Source organism: Vanessa tameamea, chromosome 11 (genome assembly GCF_037043105.1).
Source record: "Vanessa tameamea isolate UH-Manoa-2023 chromosome 11, ilVanTame1 primary haplotype, whole genome shotgun sequence".
NCBI lineage: Eukaryota > Metazoa > Arthropoda > Insecta > Lepidoptera > Nymphalidae > Vanessa > Vanessa tameamea.
The window spans coordinates 9,390,238-9,406,824 of NC_087319.1; the positions used below are offsets into that span (position 1 = coordinate 9,390,238).

Below are 16,587 nucleotides of genomic sequence, written 5' to 3' on the forward strand. Positions count from 1 at the left end.
AAGAACTATTTTTAGTCCAAAATTTACCTGATTTATTATTAAATCGCATGGTAGATGAAAATCTTGAAAAAAGTGTGTTTTTTTTACTTCTTTGATTGGAATATACAACAATCTAAGATTAGTAAAAACGTTTAAAAATCCGTATAAAATAACAATAAAAAAGTTCAGGAACATTTTTAGTCTAATGTAAATTAGGAAACCAACTGTAACATCCAGCAGCAATACTTATTATTTTTGTATTTCGGCTTAAAGGCTGGGCGAGCCAGTATAACAACACGTACAAAGGAAAATTACATTCTTAAATTGGCGCATTGGTTATGCAGGAAATAGTTAAAATTTCATACGTCGCTAATGTCTATGTGTATAGTCTAGTGTATAGTGGCTCATGGCCGATCCACCTACCGATGTCATAAAAAGTTTTTTTTTTAAATTATTTTGTGGTATTCTCAAGTCTTAAATACTTATGGTTCTCAAGTGTTCTATATTGAGTAAAGCTTATGCATTTTAATAATAATATTTTGCAGTGTAAAAATGCCAATTGCAGCAAATCACGCGATTGAAAATACAGTCTGATAGGATATTCTTCTTAATATATTTTATTGCAAGTTCGTACGTATCGGGTGTAATCGTCAATCGTGTCATGATTCATGAACATATGCAGTGAAGGAACTTTGCATAATGCATTAGATTCTACTACATTTCTGTAATACACGAATAAAACCAGAATTGCTTCGTCCAGAATTAAGATCGTTTATACCAATTTCCCAATAGTCTGTTTCATCTTGGTTTCATCATATTGATAAGCATTATATTGTGTTATTAACAGAAAAAAATTAATTCAGTATTTTAAAATTCGAAGGCGATTGTCGTCATTATTGAAATAGTTTAAGTATATAGTATATATACTACTTTTTACGCTGTCATTAGACTAATGTTTATTGTATTATTGTCACCAAACCCTAGGGTTTTTTGTAGGGGGTTCAATAGTTTTTAGTGTTTGATATGTATAATGAATGAACAGTGGATTGACAAACTTGCATAAAGCCCTACCAAATGGTTTTCTGTCTTTATTTACTTTCCATTTATTTTATTTAAACTCGATTCTAGGCTCTAATTTTAGTTTTATTATAATCTATATTGATGCGTGAATAGAAAAATTTGTGCCTCTTTTATACAAAAATAACGCAGGCGGAGGAGTATGAATTTTGATACAATTTATATGGAAAAGAAAGGCAGACATTATTACAGCTTTTATGACATTAAGGTTTTTTATTATAACAATGACAAGGTATCGCCCAGCTGAGCCTCATTTTTCCTATCTTTCAAACCAATATATGTCACATTTTTATTAGCAATGAATAAAGCTCAAATTTAGAACATACTACCCCTAGTATACATAAATCCTAGAATACATAGACGCAAATCCTAAGTTTACTTATTGAACGCTTAGAGTGATATACTTTAATAATTAAGTTAACATATCAGTACAATTATACGCGCTAATGGTTCATTAAATATAGATATCGGCTAATTGATAATTGTCTTACTTAATGGCAAACTATTGTGTGTTAAAATGAAGGCGATTTAGATGATATAAATATTGAAAACATTCTAATATTTATGTTTAGTTTATTGGATAAAAAAAAATCAAATATTAAAATTATAAATACTTGAATTTTTATCCTATGAATATATTTTGTATGCAAACGTAAAATATTAATTCTAATTATATAATAAGTATGAAGTAACTATATAGTATTTTAGTCAAAAAAAAACATGAATAAAATAAGCTATATATATAATATAAGCTTAAGCCGACAGTGTATATGTTACAGGTTTATAAATAAATTTATTAATTTATACTTTATGCCACAAGGTATAAATAATAAACAACATAAGAGTGCCAGAAAAAATGCTCTTATCGCTAATTACGAGCTCACAAAGACACCATTTTTTTTTATATATACCGTCAATGAGTCACCTGATGGTGAGCTGTCACCGCCGCCCACATAAGAAATACTAACCATTCTTTATAACGCCAATGCACCACCAATATAAGCTAAGATGTTATGTCCATTGTGCCTGAAGTTACACTGGCTCACTCGTCTTTCAAACCGGAACACATCAATACTTAGTAACCCTTTGGCTGTAACCTTTGAAAGTTTTTTTTTTAAAAGAACAGGTGAGTGCATTTATATTTAGTGAGAAAAGCTACTATTTTATTTAACTTTCGTTACAATAAACATTGTACGGTAGCCTATTAAATTAAACGCACTTCCCGCGGTTTAATCTAAACTTCTCATAAGATCTCATAAAATTATAGACAACTATATGGAAAATAAATCATTTGACAGTTTTTAAATTGTTTCCTTTCAAACCTCTTTAGTAAATCTTTCGCTTAAAAAATATTTTCCACTTTTTTGTGTAAAGATTTTTTGTTACAAATGTCACGAAGATTAGATGATTATTTAAATAGTCGTATATTTAAGTTACTATACCTATTTACTAATAAAAATAAATTAAATAAATGTAATCGGTGTCGATAGAACTTTATGTTTACACAAGTTATACGAAAATAAACGAGTTGAAAAGTATATAGTAAACATCATTTTCTTGTAATGTTAGTTCTTGTTGTAGTTCATTACAAGAAAATGATTATAATACAATTTTCAAGGTCATCGGCTTTGAAAACAAATGATGTTTGGCTTTTTGTCAAAAAATTTACGATGTTTGTCAAAAATACATTTTTCAACACTAAATTACTATCCTTTTCCTAAAAGATAGAAACATGTGCGATCCTGTCAACAGCAGACCAAAAAAAAATCTTTTTTAAAACAATAACCACTAAATTGTATGGGATGGTCTTTATTATTTAATAATGGATGTAAGAAAATAGAATGTCTTCTGAATGGTGCTAGGGGTTAGTACCAGCTGGGATAGGTACAAAAACATTCTCGCATTGCCGAGGTCGGAACGGCTCTCACCGTGGACCGTATGGGAATGCTGGGTTGAGGGTCTCCATAACCAAAACGGAGGCCCTCCTTTTTTACGGTCCACGGAAAGGACCTCCACGAGGGGCGAGTATCACCGTCCACGGGACGGTGATCAAGGTGCAGGCCCAGATGAAGTATCTGGGCCTGATCCTGGATGGAAGATGGAGCTTCGGGCAGCACTTTGTACAACTCGGCCCGAGGCTCGAGATCCAGAATTTCTTGCATATATGTTTCGCTTATATTCGACAATTAGCTGTCTAGTCACTGTACTAATTAGCAGACTATAAAACGCGGGTAAAAGAAAACATCAAAGCTGAATAGAAGTGCACCTTCGTCTTGGTTAAGGCGCTAAAAATAAGGAAAAAGAAAAGTTTTCATTTTTGATGTCGACTTCTCAAACACACTTAAGTATGACTCAATTATTCTGTTGGTGGCTCTACATTCATTATTATTTACCAGTATTTGTCCATTTTTTTCTTATATATTATGTATGAAATGTTGTTATACTAAATTCATATATACTTATAATATATAAGCAGACGAGAAAAAGGGCCACCTGATGGTAAGTGGTATATAATCAAAAACGTCTTGGTCGAGGTGGAAAATGATAGATATCTTAAGTTAGTTACACCATACTATTCAATGGTTGGTCTAGCCGGCCTAGGTAGGTTGTGTTTGGGGTGCATGTCAGTTATCTCCTCGTGGAAATCTATACGTACATCATCACCATATCATTACAATTTACAAACAAACTAGATAGTTTATATTACAAATTTTATTAATCATATACATCTTAGTTATTAAATATCATACATTTATTGAGATATCGTTACTTGTTTGCTAATATTGATCGGTTCACTTAAACATCATAATTAGACATACCACCTCTACATTATAAACTAGCTAATGTACAAAGTCAAAAAATACATATCTTAAGAATAGTAATGTCTATATATAAATGTTAAGAGATTAAACTTTAAACACTTCCAAGTTTTTTGTTTTAAGTTCTTATATTTGACATTACTAATTAATAAGGAATTTATGTATGAAACTTAAGTGACAAAAAATCCACAGTATAATATGGCTTAGCTTACTTATTTCTAAAGGTTATAAGTCAAACAACAGCAGTACTATTTTGAAAGAAATCACTTCGAAATACACTTGCGTTAAAAAACCAATTTGACTCACAGTGACGCACTATTATATGATGATACGTATGTCCTTTAAATCTTATAGTTAGTATCGCATATCACTTTATAACAATTTACGATGGTTTAACGGTGAGGTTTGAGTTTGTTCCTACAGTTTAATAGATTTACAGTAAATACAGTCGTAAGAACTAACATAATATGGGTAATAATAGTACAAAGTCACACTATAATCAAAGCGCTTGATTGTGATAACCATTAAGGGTTAATTAGAGCGATTATTGATTCATTTGAATTGATTAGTTATCAACACAGAGTCCAACCATATTTGTAAAGACAACGCTACACTTATGCAAAACATTAAATGGACATACAGAACATCTGATCAGAGATTTGGAGCACATTCAATATTTATATAATAAAATATAATATTTACAACAACAAAATATACATTTTCAACGAGTCTAAAATCACAGTTTAATATGATAGCAAAAGCTATTTTTTATAAATGAAATGTGCCTTACAATCAGGGCCGGATTTAGAGGTCGGGAGGTCCAGAGGGAACAGGACAATTTTTTTTTTAACAAACATATTCTTTTAGATACAAAGAATTCAACTTTATTATATTATATTGAAGTTTACTCATATCTTATAGAGACCGAGATTACAGTCGCAGATTAACCTAAATCCGGCCCTGGCTAAAAATTTCGAAATGTCATCATAAAAAAATGTATACTATAAACAAAGTGATGAACGAATTAATTAGTATTATCTAATATCAATCATTTTGAAGGTGGTCAGTACTTACTAGCTAAATAAATTACTGTTAATACAACAAATACTTACAAAACATAATCAATGTTTTATCATACGTTAGTACTTTGGTATAGGTACGTGTAATAATTCGTCGTACGGAACAGCACTGAAGAATTTTTTAGCTGTTTCTATGGTCACGTTCATTGCGTAATCCACAACTGGTTGTCCAAACTCTTCGGTCACCACTCTCCAGTTTTCGTTCAGGAATTGTAATACTGTATTACCTGGATAAAAATACATTTTTATTTCAGTATCATTTTATAAGTTATTATGCGTACTAATAATAATAGATACAGGGTTCGTATATGTAACGAATATTCTTACTGAAAAACCAATACAATATTAAAAATTGCAATTCATTAATTTCATAGAAAATTATGGCTTATAGTTCTACAATTAGTATTTGTAATAGTATTTGAGTTATGAGTCAATGGGGTATTTTAATAGAATACGTTCATGCGACTTGGATATTCACGAAAATATTTTTAGAAACACCAGTCCGTCTGATTATATACACTCTCTGATTAGATATTGAACCGTCGACAAGCAATACTTAATAGTGCCGTGTCCCGTTTTGAAGGGTGAGTGAGCCAGTGAAACTACAGGCACAATAACTTAAAATCTTAAATACCAAGGTTGGTGGCGCATTGACAATGTGGGGAATGGGGAATGTTTAATGTTTATAACAGGTGCCAATGTCTATACACATTTGTACTGTGGCCAAGGCGGTGACCACTTACCACCGGCAGGGCCTTCGCCTATCATATAAAAAATATGCTGTACGTGCTAACGATTAATTAAAGACGCAGTCAATTTAATTGATTTTGTATTGGAAGATCATACTTCCTGAAAGAGATAGTACTATTTGAAAACGATAGCAAAAAGTCCCTTTAAACAGGAAGTGTCCTGTAATCCTCACTCTACGAGGTAATCTGACGTTAATCTTGTACCTTAGTTTAATCGTGATGGGTTTACAAAGTGATTGACAAAAAACAAAAAAAGTATATTCCTTTCAAATATATTCTCCTCGTGAACGGCGACAACAAGGATTTTGAAACGCATCACAGACGATAAATATACTATAATATTTTGTCTTATAATTATGATTATGCATTGTGATTCAATAGTAGATAAAATACACTATACGATGAGATACGAAATTGCTATATTAATAATATAAGAAATAAAGACAAGGAAAGTAGCATCATGTAGGTTTGCTCACGATATTTACCTTCACCGTCGAGCACGAGATCGAATAGATAAGAACAAATTAAGCACAAGGAAATTCAGTGATCTTTTCTCGATCTTGAACCAGCTTCTTCAGTTCGGTTTCACGTATTATACTTACTAGACAATGCAAGTCTTTCTACTTAAAAGACAGGAAGATCAACTATGCGATCATATGACTATTATAAACTATTCTATTATAACGTTATATTATAACTATTCTAAATATTATATTATAAAGTTCATCAGAGAGATGATTCTACTTTTGAGTTTGATTTGCAGATTACATTAGCACATTCTGAATCGCTTGAGTCTCACATAAAGCATAGAAAGGACCGCCGCGAATTTGACTTTCATAAATACATTAAAATGCAGATGAGTGAGCCAGTGTAACAACAGGCACAAGGGACATAACATAGTGTCGCATTGGTGATATAAGGAATAGATAATATTATTTACAGTGCCATTGTCTATGGGCGTTGCTGACCACTTACCATAAGGTAGCCCATACGCTCGTTCGCCTACTTATATTATTAAAAAAATCCATAAATTGGCAAAAAATAAAATATTATCTTCGCCGTAAGGTTATATGACGAAAGATTTATCTTTGTATCTTTAAAGGAAACATTATAATGTTTTCACTATTCTCATTTTTTTTAATGTTCACATGCGCTTCAATTTCAGCAATATCATAACTGTGTTAAAAAAAACATATTTTTTTTTATTTCATTCCATTTTGTTCTTGCATCAAAATAAAAAAATACAACGTTTGAATCTGTTAAATCATTAAACGCCTTGTACATCCTGAGTTTTTAACTTTCATATGAATTAATTAGTACCAAAGCTGTGGAAACTTCGGTAAGGACTATGAAATTCGTTTGCGGGAACTGCGCAATGCATAATTTTGTCATTTGTAGACTTCATTTGTAGCAATTCAACTATACTTTAAATTTTTAACGAAACTTTTTATTTATATATAGTAAAAGACGTGATGGCCTAGTTCGATTATCTTAACCAAAATCGTGAATACAAAGCCGATCAAACACCTTTTAATTTCAATATACGTAATCTGTGCTCCTTAATCGAATTGATCGCGAGTGAACGTTTATGTGCTATAAAGTTTTATAAATTTCACGCGGGTAAAACTGCGGGTTCGGTCAGTTTTATATACATTACATAAAAATATATTCTCCTCGACGATGTGATTAGTAGTTACGGGTGTAGTAAATCAAATTAATCCAAAAAACTGTTTATTTTTTTTTTTTTAAAAGGTACACAGACTGGATGGCTTTTAGATGGTATATGCACACCACCGCTACTAAATACTATAACTATAAGAAATATTAAGTACATTACATCTTCAATGCTGTACCAACCTTAGGAACTAAGATGTAAATATATTTTTTGTCCTCGTAATTACACTAGCTCGCCCGCTTACAAGTCGGAATACAACTGTAATAAATATTGTTGCTTGCCTATTGGCAATTATTCTATTATAATATATGAATGAACTGACACTTCTTTCGATATATAATATTGTATATATTTATAAATATCTAACATAAACTATAAATCTAAGTGAGACATACAAATGTTTCCTCTACAAGAGTATATTATACCTTATTATATAAAAAATCGTTAGAAGATAGAATGATATTAATACTCACTCAATTCCGGGTTCCCTTTGAATAGGTTATTGATGGTGTAATGAACTCTGTCACCATAATCGAATGTGTATTTGTAATTTTTTATACCGAAGTGATCTCGGCCTTCCGCATCCTTAAAGTACATGGTCTTAATGTTCAGTTTTATGACAGAGTTAACTGTAATAAGAAAGGAAATAAGTCGTAAAAACTTTATTATCTGCTCCTAATATTCATGATATTTCTCGTGTGTAAATTTTATTCTATTTTTAAATCTTTGTTTTGTTTTTTTACATAATATGTAATTTTTAATATCGATTCTTTATATTATCATTGTAGCAATTTTTCAGTAAGGCGAAATTGCTATATATTTTTAAACGAGATAACATACAAGTATTTTTTTTTAATTTTCATAACTGTCCCACTTTCCACAAATATTGGAATTAATTTTTTTGCCTTCTTTTTACAATCTTCAGTTAACGTTTTTAAAAATAAGTTAGTTCTACGTCATTAGTTTATATTATACTTATTACAAATATATGGGTTGACTTTTTTATAATAAACATTAAAACAAAAATACATTAGTTACCTATTTTAATTTTTGAATCTCCTTCGCCATTAATTGGAAACAATAGAAGTCTTCCAACAGCTGTGTATTTTCCTTTAATAGTTATGTTACATTTTATCTCAAGAACGAAGATATTATTTTCCAGGTAAGCTCTGAAACATGAAAATGCACAATTAAATATCGAACCACATAAGCCCATCGAGATATCATACTTCATCAATCACGTGTGTCTGTAAAAAGATTTTTCCGAATCAGTATTTTAAAAAAGTACTATTAAAATCGCATAAATTAAACACGCAGATGCATGAATCCGTATTATTATATTAAATAATAAAAAAAGGTGAAAACTACAGAACCTTTTTTTGAACATGCGATTGCATTAAAATATTTAAATATTTGATTGGCATTTTCTGAAATACCAATTAGTCCGTTGTCCTCCTGGCGGTCCAATATCGACGGAGACTAGTCAACTGTGCAGCAGTTATGGGTGCACAAAAGTATGTGCACGGGAACGACATGGGTACGTAATACGGAACACAGTACACTAATTCGACACGGAAAACTATATTATCATTGAGCATAACGTCAGTCATTGGCACTTTAGATTTTAAATAAAAATATTCAAATTGCTATACCAAAAAACACCTGGCTAAGCAATATAAACTATAAGTGCCACCTTACTCCTCACAATCATTTTGACACTACAATTTGATACAATAGAAGATTATACAGGAGCAGGACCAACGGATTTGATTTTCGAAGAACGGGAGTCTAACCACTACCAATTTCCAAGCCCGCCCTGTGATACTAAGAATTTGACAATAAAGCTGATCCTTTTTAACTGATTTCTAAAAATTTTCTTCTAAAGGTTCTGAATAATTATGTTTATATATTTTTTTAAGTATAGGCGGACAAAACACAACGTCATATATCGATGGATGGAAAATTTGTTTATTTTTCGAATGAGATTTATTCCGACATCGTAAATATCCGTATTTAATAATAATCTGATGACGAATTTCGGAGACAGACACCGGAACTCTTTAATTAATACAAGCAAATAAAGCGCGCTTGCTTGAATTGGGATTTTTTTTTTTGTTAAATATATTTTATCATAAGTCAGTTAAAATAAACGAATACCAAAATAAGTATGCTTATATTCTCACATGTGATGAAAAAACGATATCGGTGAGATCTCTGTAACGGAATAAATCAATTTATTCTTTGTTTGTGTTTATTTCACATCAACGCGCAAGTAACGGTTTCACAACAAAATAGCGCCAATATATTCGTTTTTATCAAAATCATGTGAGAACATATCTAATAAATATACTTCATAGTTGACTATGTGTATGTAATCTGTTCCAAAAAGATAATGGTCCAAATCCAAGGTTTCTTAGGAAACAGTGAAGGTCTTAGTACTACTTACTACTTTTGTAAGAAACTGATATATCTTCAAATTTTGGTCACGTATGAGAAAATAGTTTAAAATCATTTTATAATGATTCTGATATGAATTAAATATTTATTAATTTTATTTGGTTCATAACAATTTATTTGATAATGTATCAACATTAAAAGATGTTTGTTTGATTAAAAATAGAATATTTGCTTATATATACAGGGTTATTGGTAATTCGACGTATTCCCGTTAGGAGGTGATAGGGATGACTATTATCACGTTTTTCAGATTTTTTCAAAATAAGACAAAATTGCAATTTCAAAAATTTATTTAAAAAAAAAAGTATCAATTAAAATCTATTTTTTTCTTCTGATTTATAAAAACGATTAAACACTGGATATTTTTCAATATTTAAACAATAATTATCGGTCCAAATTTAAAAATTCGAGACGGAAAACGATATTATTTCAATATTCTTTTTTTCCCTAAAATATGCCTGAACAAAAAAAACATTATGAAACATAAAAACATTAGCAACCGAAATAAAATGATCAGAAAGGACGCTGGTGGAAATTCGTATTCGAACATGACCGAATTCGTACTAAAGGTCGCTCTTTAAAATTCTTACAAAATTGATTTAAAATAATAAGGGGTTCAAATTATCGCGAATACTCACCCCTATCACCCCCTAACGGGAATACGTCGAATTACCAATAACCCTGTATATATAGTAGTATACATACATAATATTTAACGAAATAGTGTTCTATATTACATTATTAAAAGGAACAGGTATATTTTATTTTATCATTTAAAAAGTAGTTCAGTAAACCTAACACACATAACATATTATAGTAGTTTTACATTTAATATAATCGAGGCAAATGAGAAAAAATATCACTCATTATATTGATTATAAGTTATTAATAACGTATATTGCACATGAGCTCAAAATGTTTAAAAATTGTTAATTGTAATATTAAAATAAATATGTGCTAAGTTTAATCGAACGACTAATAAATGTAATATACCTCGGAAGTAACATTCCCTTCCTGTTGTTACAAATCAATAAAATATAATTATAAACAAATATGTTGGAATAAAACAAAAACTGTAATCCTGCTTAGTTTCATTCGCCGGTTCTTCTCGGGTCTGACGTATTTGTTTCCGTACATGCGGTTCACTTATAACAATCAATAAGCGAGTGTATGTGATGTAATGCTTCTATTGTGAATAGATATTATGTATTTGATTTACTATAGACCTGATTACTCTCCGATGCTTATATTCAGATACCATTGGGTGCTTAATTCAAATTTGTGTAATACTATGTTCAAATTATTTTTTTTAAAATATTATATGTCCTACTTTTAAAAAAAAACGTTCTTAATTATATTTAATATCATAAAAGAGGTTAAGTTTTTTGTTTGTATTTTAAAACCGTTCGTAAAATTCACTTTTATATAAACCTACACTTACTGGACATTTAGCACCTGACACTTGCGTAGTCCTGTGACCTTCCCATCCAAAAATGTGACTTTCACACCAGGCAGTTGTATTGGTAACTCGTCAATGACGAAGGGGTCCAAGGCGGGTACTCCCAAGAGCGGTAATCCTCTGGCAAAGTCCGGGATCGCATCTTGTGTTGCCTGTATTAAGCAGGTCGACTCGGTATTGTTGCAAGGATGAATAAAATCAGCTGTAAATAAGATAATAATCACTGAATATAATTTTAATAGATTTTTTTTTATTGATCTTGCGTGCCAAACTATTAACTCATTAAATAATATTCATGCACACTGGAGCAAGATTAATAACTGATGGACCAAATCTTTAGATTAATTTAACCATGACTTCAATCAAATAAAAATATTTTGATTGCTGTCTAATATATATAATTATTTACACGAAGAATATAATTACTCGTATAAATCATTGCCGATAATAAAAAAAAAATATATGAAAATAAAGCACTTGCAAAGCGTCACGAATGTGTCATTGAATGTTACCGGCGGTAGTGTTTAATTTGACTACCGATAAGTAAGTGTAATGCTTCTATATTGAATCAAGGAATTCGAGTTTGAGTTTGAGGTAAATATAAAAAAATATATATTACTATCCCCATAAAAGTTATATTTTAAAATGAAAGAATGAATATTAATTTATTTCATTAAATAATAAGTAAAATATAAAACATTAAAAGCAAGAATTATAATTAAGAAATGATTTAAGTGGTACTTTAATCGAGATCAGCTTTAACGGTGCAAATAACAGTTACAACATAAGTCATTTGTTTCAAATATTACAAATTAATCGGCTACAATTCCTTATGAAAGCAAGCCCGTCTCAATGATCTATATGAATATAATTGCAAATCGTATACATAGACACAGTAATTATGTCATGCAACAAAGACGAGAAATCGGATTGTGGCGTTAATGAGGTTAGTGCATGAATAAATATTATTAGAAATTACGACACAGAAAAAGTTATTAGGTAAAAATTTATATTACGATTTTATAGACATATTTAAAGCAAGTGCAGATTTCATTTTCAGTATTAAAGTTCAAGGTCTAGATGTTCCAAACGCAGTAGTAATGGTCCAAGTATTAGCCAAATTAGCCTTAAGGTTAAGGAAGATTTAGATTATTTCGATGTGCTAAGTAAGGTATGGTATTTTACTTGTGTTGATTATACGTGAATGTCCTCTAATCGATTCAGCTGATTACTGTAAGCAAAACGTGGTCTTGTGACACAAATTGTTAACGATAATAATATAAAGTTTAGTAAGTCAACATCGCGCCACTATGTTAGGCAATTACAAATTTCGCATCGAATGCACGCGATCTGTTAAGGCATTTATTTGCACTTCAAATATTACAAACATATAACGCTATAACTTGTTATGAAACATTGTTTTTTTTTTAAATAATGTTAAAAGTTTTGTGTGTGTGTTTTTTTTAGATATATCCCTGAACTAGTTTGAGATCGCGGGTTCGCCAGTGAAGGGGGGGGGGGGTTGTAGGAGTTAGGCATCCTGTCTTTTTTTGTTCCCCTGACAACGTTTATGTAATTTTTTATGATGTTCTGTTGCGAAGGTCAGACGTGAAAACAAAAAAAAAGTAATTTTCGCTTTTTTATATTACCTCGTGAGGATATAAAAAAACAGTAGATAGCTTGCCCCATTTGATTAAAATTAGGTAAATATATTTAGAAGTATGAAGGCTTGGAGGCACATTGATTACACTTAAGTTAATTTGAAAAGTTTATAACAAGTTTGTAAACAAATAAAACGCGTTCTAACTTGAGGATCTAAACGGTTTGTACACATGCCTTCAGGCGTTCTAAACAATAAAGGCAAACTAAATAATTTGTAAACATTAAAACAAGCTAATGAGTACTAATAATTATAAAGGGTTACGAATTTATTATACATCGAATATAAAATATAAATAACTGATGAGTTAAGTCTCAACAGGCCAACGGTACATTGGGGCTACCTGGTGAGTTGTACGTCTAAGATTCGAACTTGAGTACTTGGGTCAATGACGTCCATACTTCTAACTCCTTTTGCCTAATTTGACGAAACATTATCAATTCATTGAAATTAGCATACTTTCTAATATTCTTTAAAAACATTAAATTTTAATTATCTTTTAAATATTTTGTTCTCATTTACTCGTATTTTAATTTAGTTTAGTTTAAAAGAAAACTACTGGCCACGTGAATTCTGACTGATTATAACTGTCTGACTCAGGTCAACTATCATGATGACATTATCATTCGTTCACTATAATTCCAAATAAAATCTAATTCCATGATAACTACACAAAGGCACAATGATTCACATCTTATCCTACTAGCAGAAATTCAATATCGCATTCTTCAATATTAACCTACGCATTTGAATATACTTCTAATATAATATATTGCGAGATGTAGCTAGTATAAATAATAAAATAATATATCAGTTGTGGAAAGAAAAAAAACTTAAGCCCCATATGGTCACTTTTGGATAAATTAGATTTAAAATAAAAACTTTACGCCTTAATTTTCCACTAACGAAATGATGTTTAATTTGAGTTTAAAATGAGTTCAATTTATTATTTAGCTAAGGAATTGTATACAATATACCAAAACAATTAATTAATCGTAAAATCATAATGTTGACATGGCCTTAAAAGTAATGGTATATTTGCGTGAGTCTCCGTGTCGTTAACAACCAACATGACATACAGTATGACACACCTGTGTTGCATTGTACTTGTTATTTCGGTACTTGTTGGGTCATGATTATTATACCTCAAGGATGGTATGATTGTACATGCGATATTTTAAATGTTCAAGTAAACTTTGCAAGATTGTATACCGTTGGTATATTTATGTGGCCTGGTTCTAAAAGGGCCAATATCTTGTGGTAATCAGAATAGGAAAAAAATTGTTTTTATTTCATGAGTTGCAATTTAAGTAGCTAACTTTTTATAATTAGTACATTAATAATATTTTAATAATTATGAATTAGATCTGAAAATGTAGGCGTGATTAATTATATTATTAATACAACCAATAGCAGCTTTATTCTCGAAATTAATGAAAAAATCGTCATTAAGTAAATCTATGAGTAAACTTACCTATTATTGCAATATTTGTATTACAATATTTTCTTATTGCGACATCTTTGTTAAATAAATAAAAAACTAGATGGCGCTAGTTTTTCGAAATGTAGAAAAAATTATGTGGCTATGACTTTTGGTGCCTGCTTCCAGGTTCAAAGTTGTTACGCAAGAATGAGAAGGTCAAGGTTTGGTCGAGATAGTCATTTCAATAGATAGAAATATGTTTTGGAAACTGTATACTCGTAAATTCTTAAAGACAAATAAATAAATCACTAAGACTGCTAAAACTTATCAAATTTTAAAGGAACAATAATAATAATACACTATTGCACAACAAATAAAATAAATAAATGTAATTACATTACATACGCCGACAATGCTACCTAACTTTTAATACAATTATTTTTCAAATTATTTGAAATTGAAAAAATAATTCAGCTTACTTAAAACGAAGACTCGAGAAAATATAGGAAAAGAAAAATAATTGTTTATTTCTTATAAAAACTACTTTACAATTGTTTTAACGAAATCATTTAAATTTCTAACTATTTTACGGAATTAAAACCTTCATAATTAGAAACTAAACAGAGTATAACTTACGCGCAAGTCGGGCGGAGGAGCAGCTTACGAAGGCCAGCGTAACCGCCACTACAGTGAAAACTGCTAAATGTCTCTCACACATTGTAATTTTTTGTGCACAATCCAATCCAATAGATCTTTGATTCCTGAACAATGCGTCGACCGATCGAAGACCTACGGGCGCACTGACGGGTGACCTTCGTTAACGTTAGTACTTCTTATGTAAATTGAAACGAGTTCTTTCTCATTTTAGGTTGCATAAATTCGGATAGCTCTTTGCCAATGTGAAGCCTGCTTTTCACGCAACACTGCCCGCTAATCCGTTTTAAAATGCGAGTTTTGCGAGCGCACGCTATGCGTTGGACGGCGTGCATTCAAAAATGGACCGATTCTGAACACGCAGCCGATCCTAGTGTAGTGTAACCACTAAATTTTACGTCACGTTGCGACCATATGACTTTTACTATAATTTTACAATTTACGGAAGGAATTTTATACCGCCAAAGGTTATCTTTAGTATTCTTATTTTTATTTTTATACACTGGTTTATGACGTATTAAATTGGAGTTCAATGAGCTACATTTTTTAATAAATTATGACTTAATTTTGAAATATTATTAGTATTTTCACTTAGTACAGAGTCCGCATTTGTAAAATATCTAGATTAAATGATCTCAACCTAAAATATCTTTTATTCATAGATATGTATAAACGAGACGACCTTGGTTCCATTCTCCCTCTTTAATACTACATTTGCTTCTTATGACATGTTTTTTAAAGCATTTTTTACATTACATTAGCAGCCTGTAAATTTCCCACTGCTGGACTAAGGCCTCCTCTCCCTTTGAGGAGAAGGTTTGGAGCATATTCCACCACGCTGCTCCAATGCGGGTTGGTGGAATATTGGAATTAAACATATATAAAGGCAATTAGCTCAAAACTTTTGTTTTGAACTAATTGCCTTTAATTTCATTTATTTTATGTCATGTGTGTTTGTAACGTGAAGAATTTGAAAAAATTACTTTAATTCCAAAGATTCATGAAGTGCAAACGGTATGTTTTCAAATACCATATGAATTAATGTACTAGAAATGAAAACTCCACTGAATTTATTTTTTAAGTTATGTTTTCGTCTGTCGAAAGCCCTTGTTTGACTATAACGTTTCCTGATATCATTTTTGGAAAAATAATACGTACGAATGAAGGTCAATGAAACTTATATATCCGCATGCGTAATATACTCTTATGATAGTTAGTTTACAATATTATTATTTATATAATTTTCAATGACACTTGTATTTAAATGTTGGTAATCACAAAATGAACGAACTATAGAAATGCTATGTTAAAATTTGCTTCCAATCGGTACTAGTTTTACTTCATTTTATTTATATACTATATTGTATATATTCTAGGTGGTAGGTTTTGGGGAAGACTTTCAGTAGACACCAAACACTCATAATATATCACCAAACGGAAATTGATAGTATGCCTTGTTGTGATTCTGTTTGAAGGAATCTAAATTCTCAAGATTGGTGACTCTGTTTATAACCTTGGAGTCCACTCAGAACCAGATGCTATTTTAACAATGCTAA

The 16,587-nt window shown here is 30.6% G+C and overlaps 1 protein-coding gene across 1 annotated transcript; it reads right to left on the reverse strand.

The window, feature by feature from the left end:
• Positions 1-4,855: 4,855 nt before the first annotated feature.
• LOC113402598 (circadian clock-controlled protein daywake-like) lies at positions 4,856-15,417 on the reverse strand. Its single transcript, XM_026642895.2, has 5 exons — positions 15,014-15,417; positions 11,277-11,496; positions 8,417-8,547; positions 7,852-8,007; positions 4,856-5,181 (listed from the first exon to the last, which is right to left on the reverse strand). The coding sequence occupies exons 1-5, from the start codon at positions 15,093-15,095 to the stop codon at positions 5,015-5,017; spliced, it is 756 nt and encodes a 251-aa protein (XP_026498680.2). The 5' UTR covers positions 15,096-15,417; the 3' UTR covers positions 4,856-5,014.
• Between the last annotated feature and the right edge of the window lie 1,170 nt (positions 15,418-16,587).

Coding starts and splice junctions, on each gene's coding strand:
- LOC113402598 (XM_026642895.2), bottom strand. CDS start 15,095: ATGTGTGAGAGACATTTAGCAGTTTTCACTGTAGTGGCGGTTACGCTG. Junction 11,497..15,013: donor CTCCTCCGCCCGACTTGCGC/GTAAGTTATACT, acceptor TCTTATTTACAG/CTGATTTTATTCATCCTTGC. Junction 8,548..11,276: donor TGTCAGGTGCTAAATGTCCA/GTAAGTGTAGGT, acceptor TTCATGTTTCAG/AGCTTACCTGGAAAATAATA.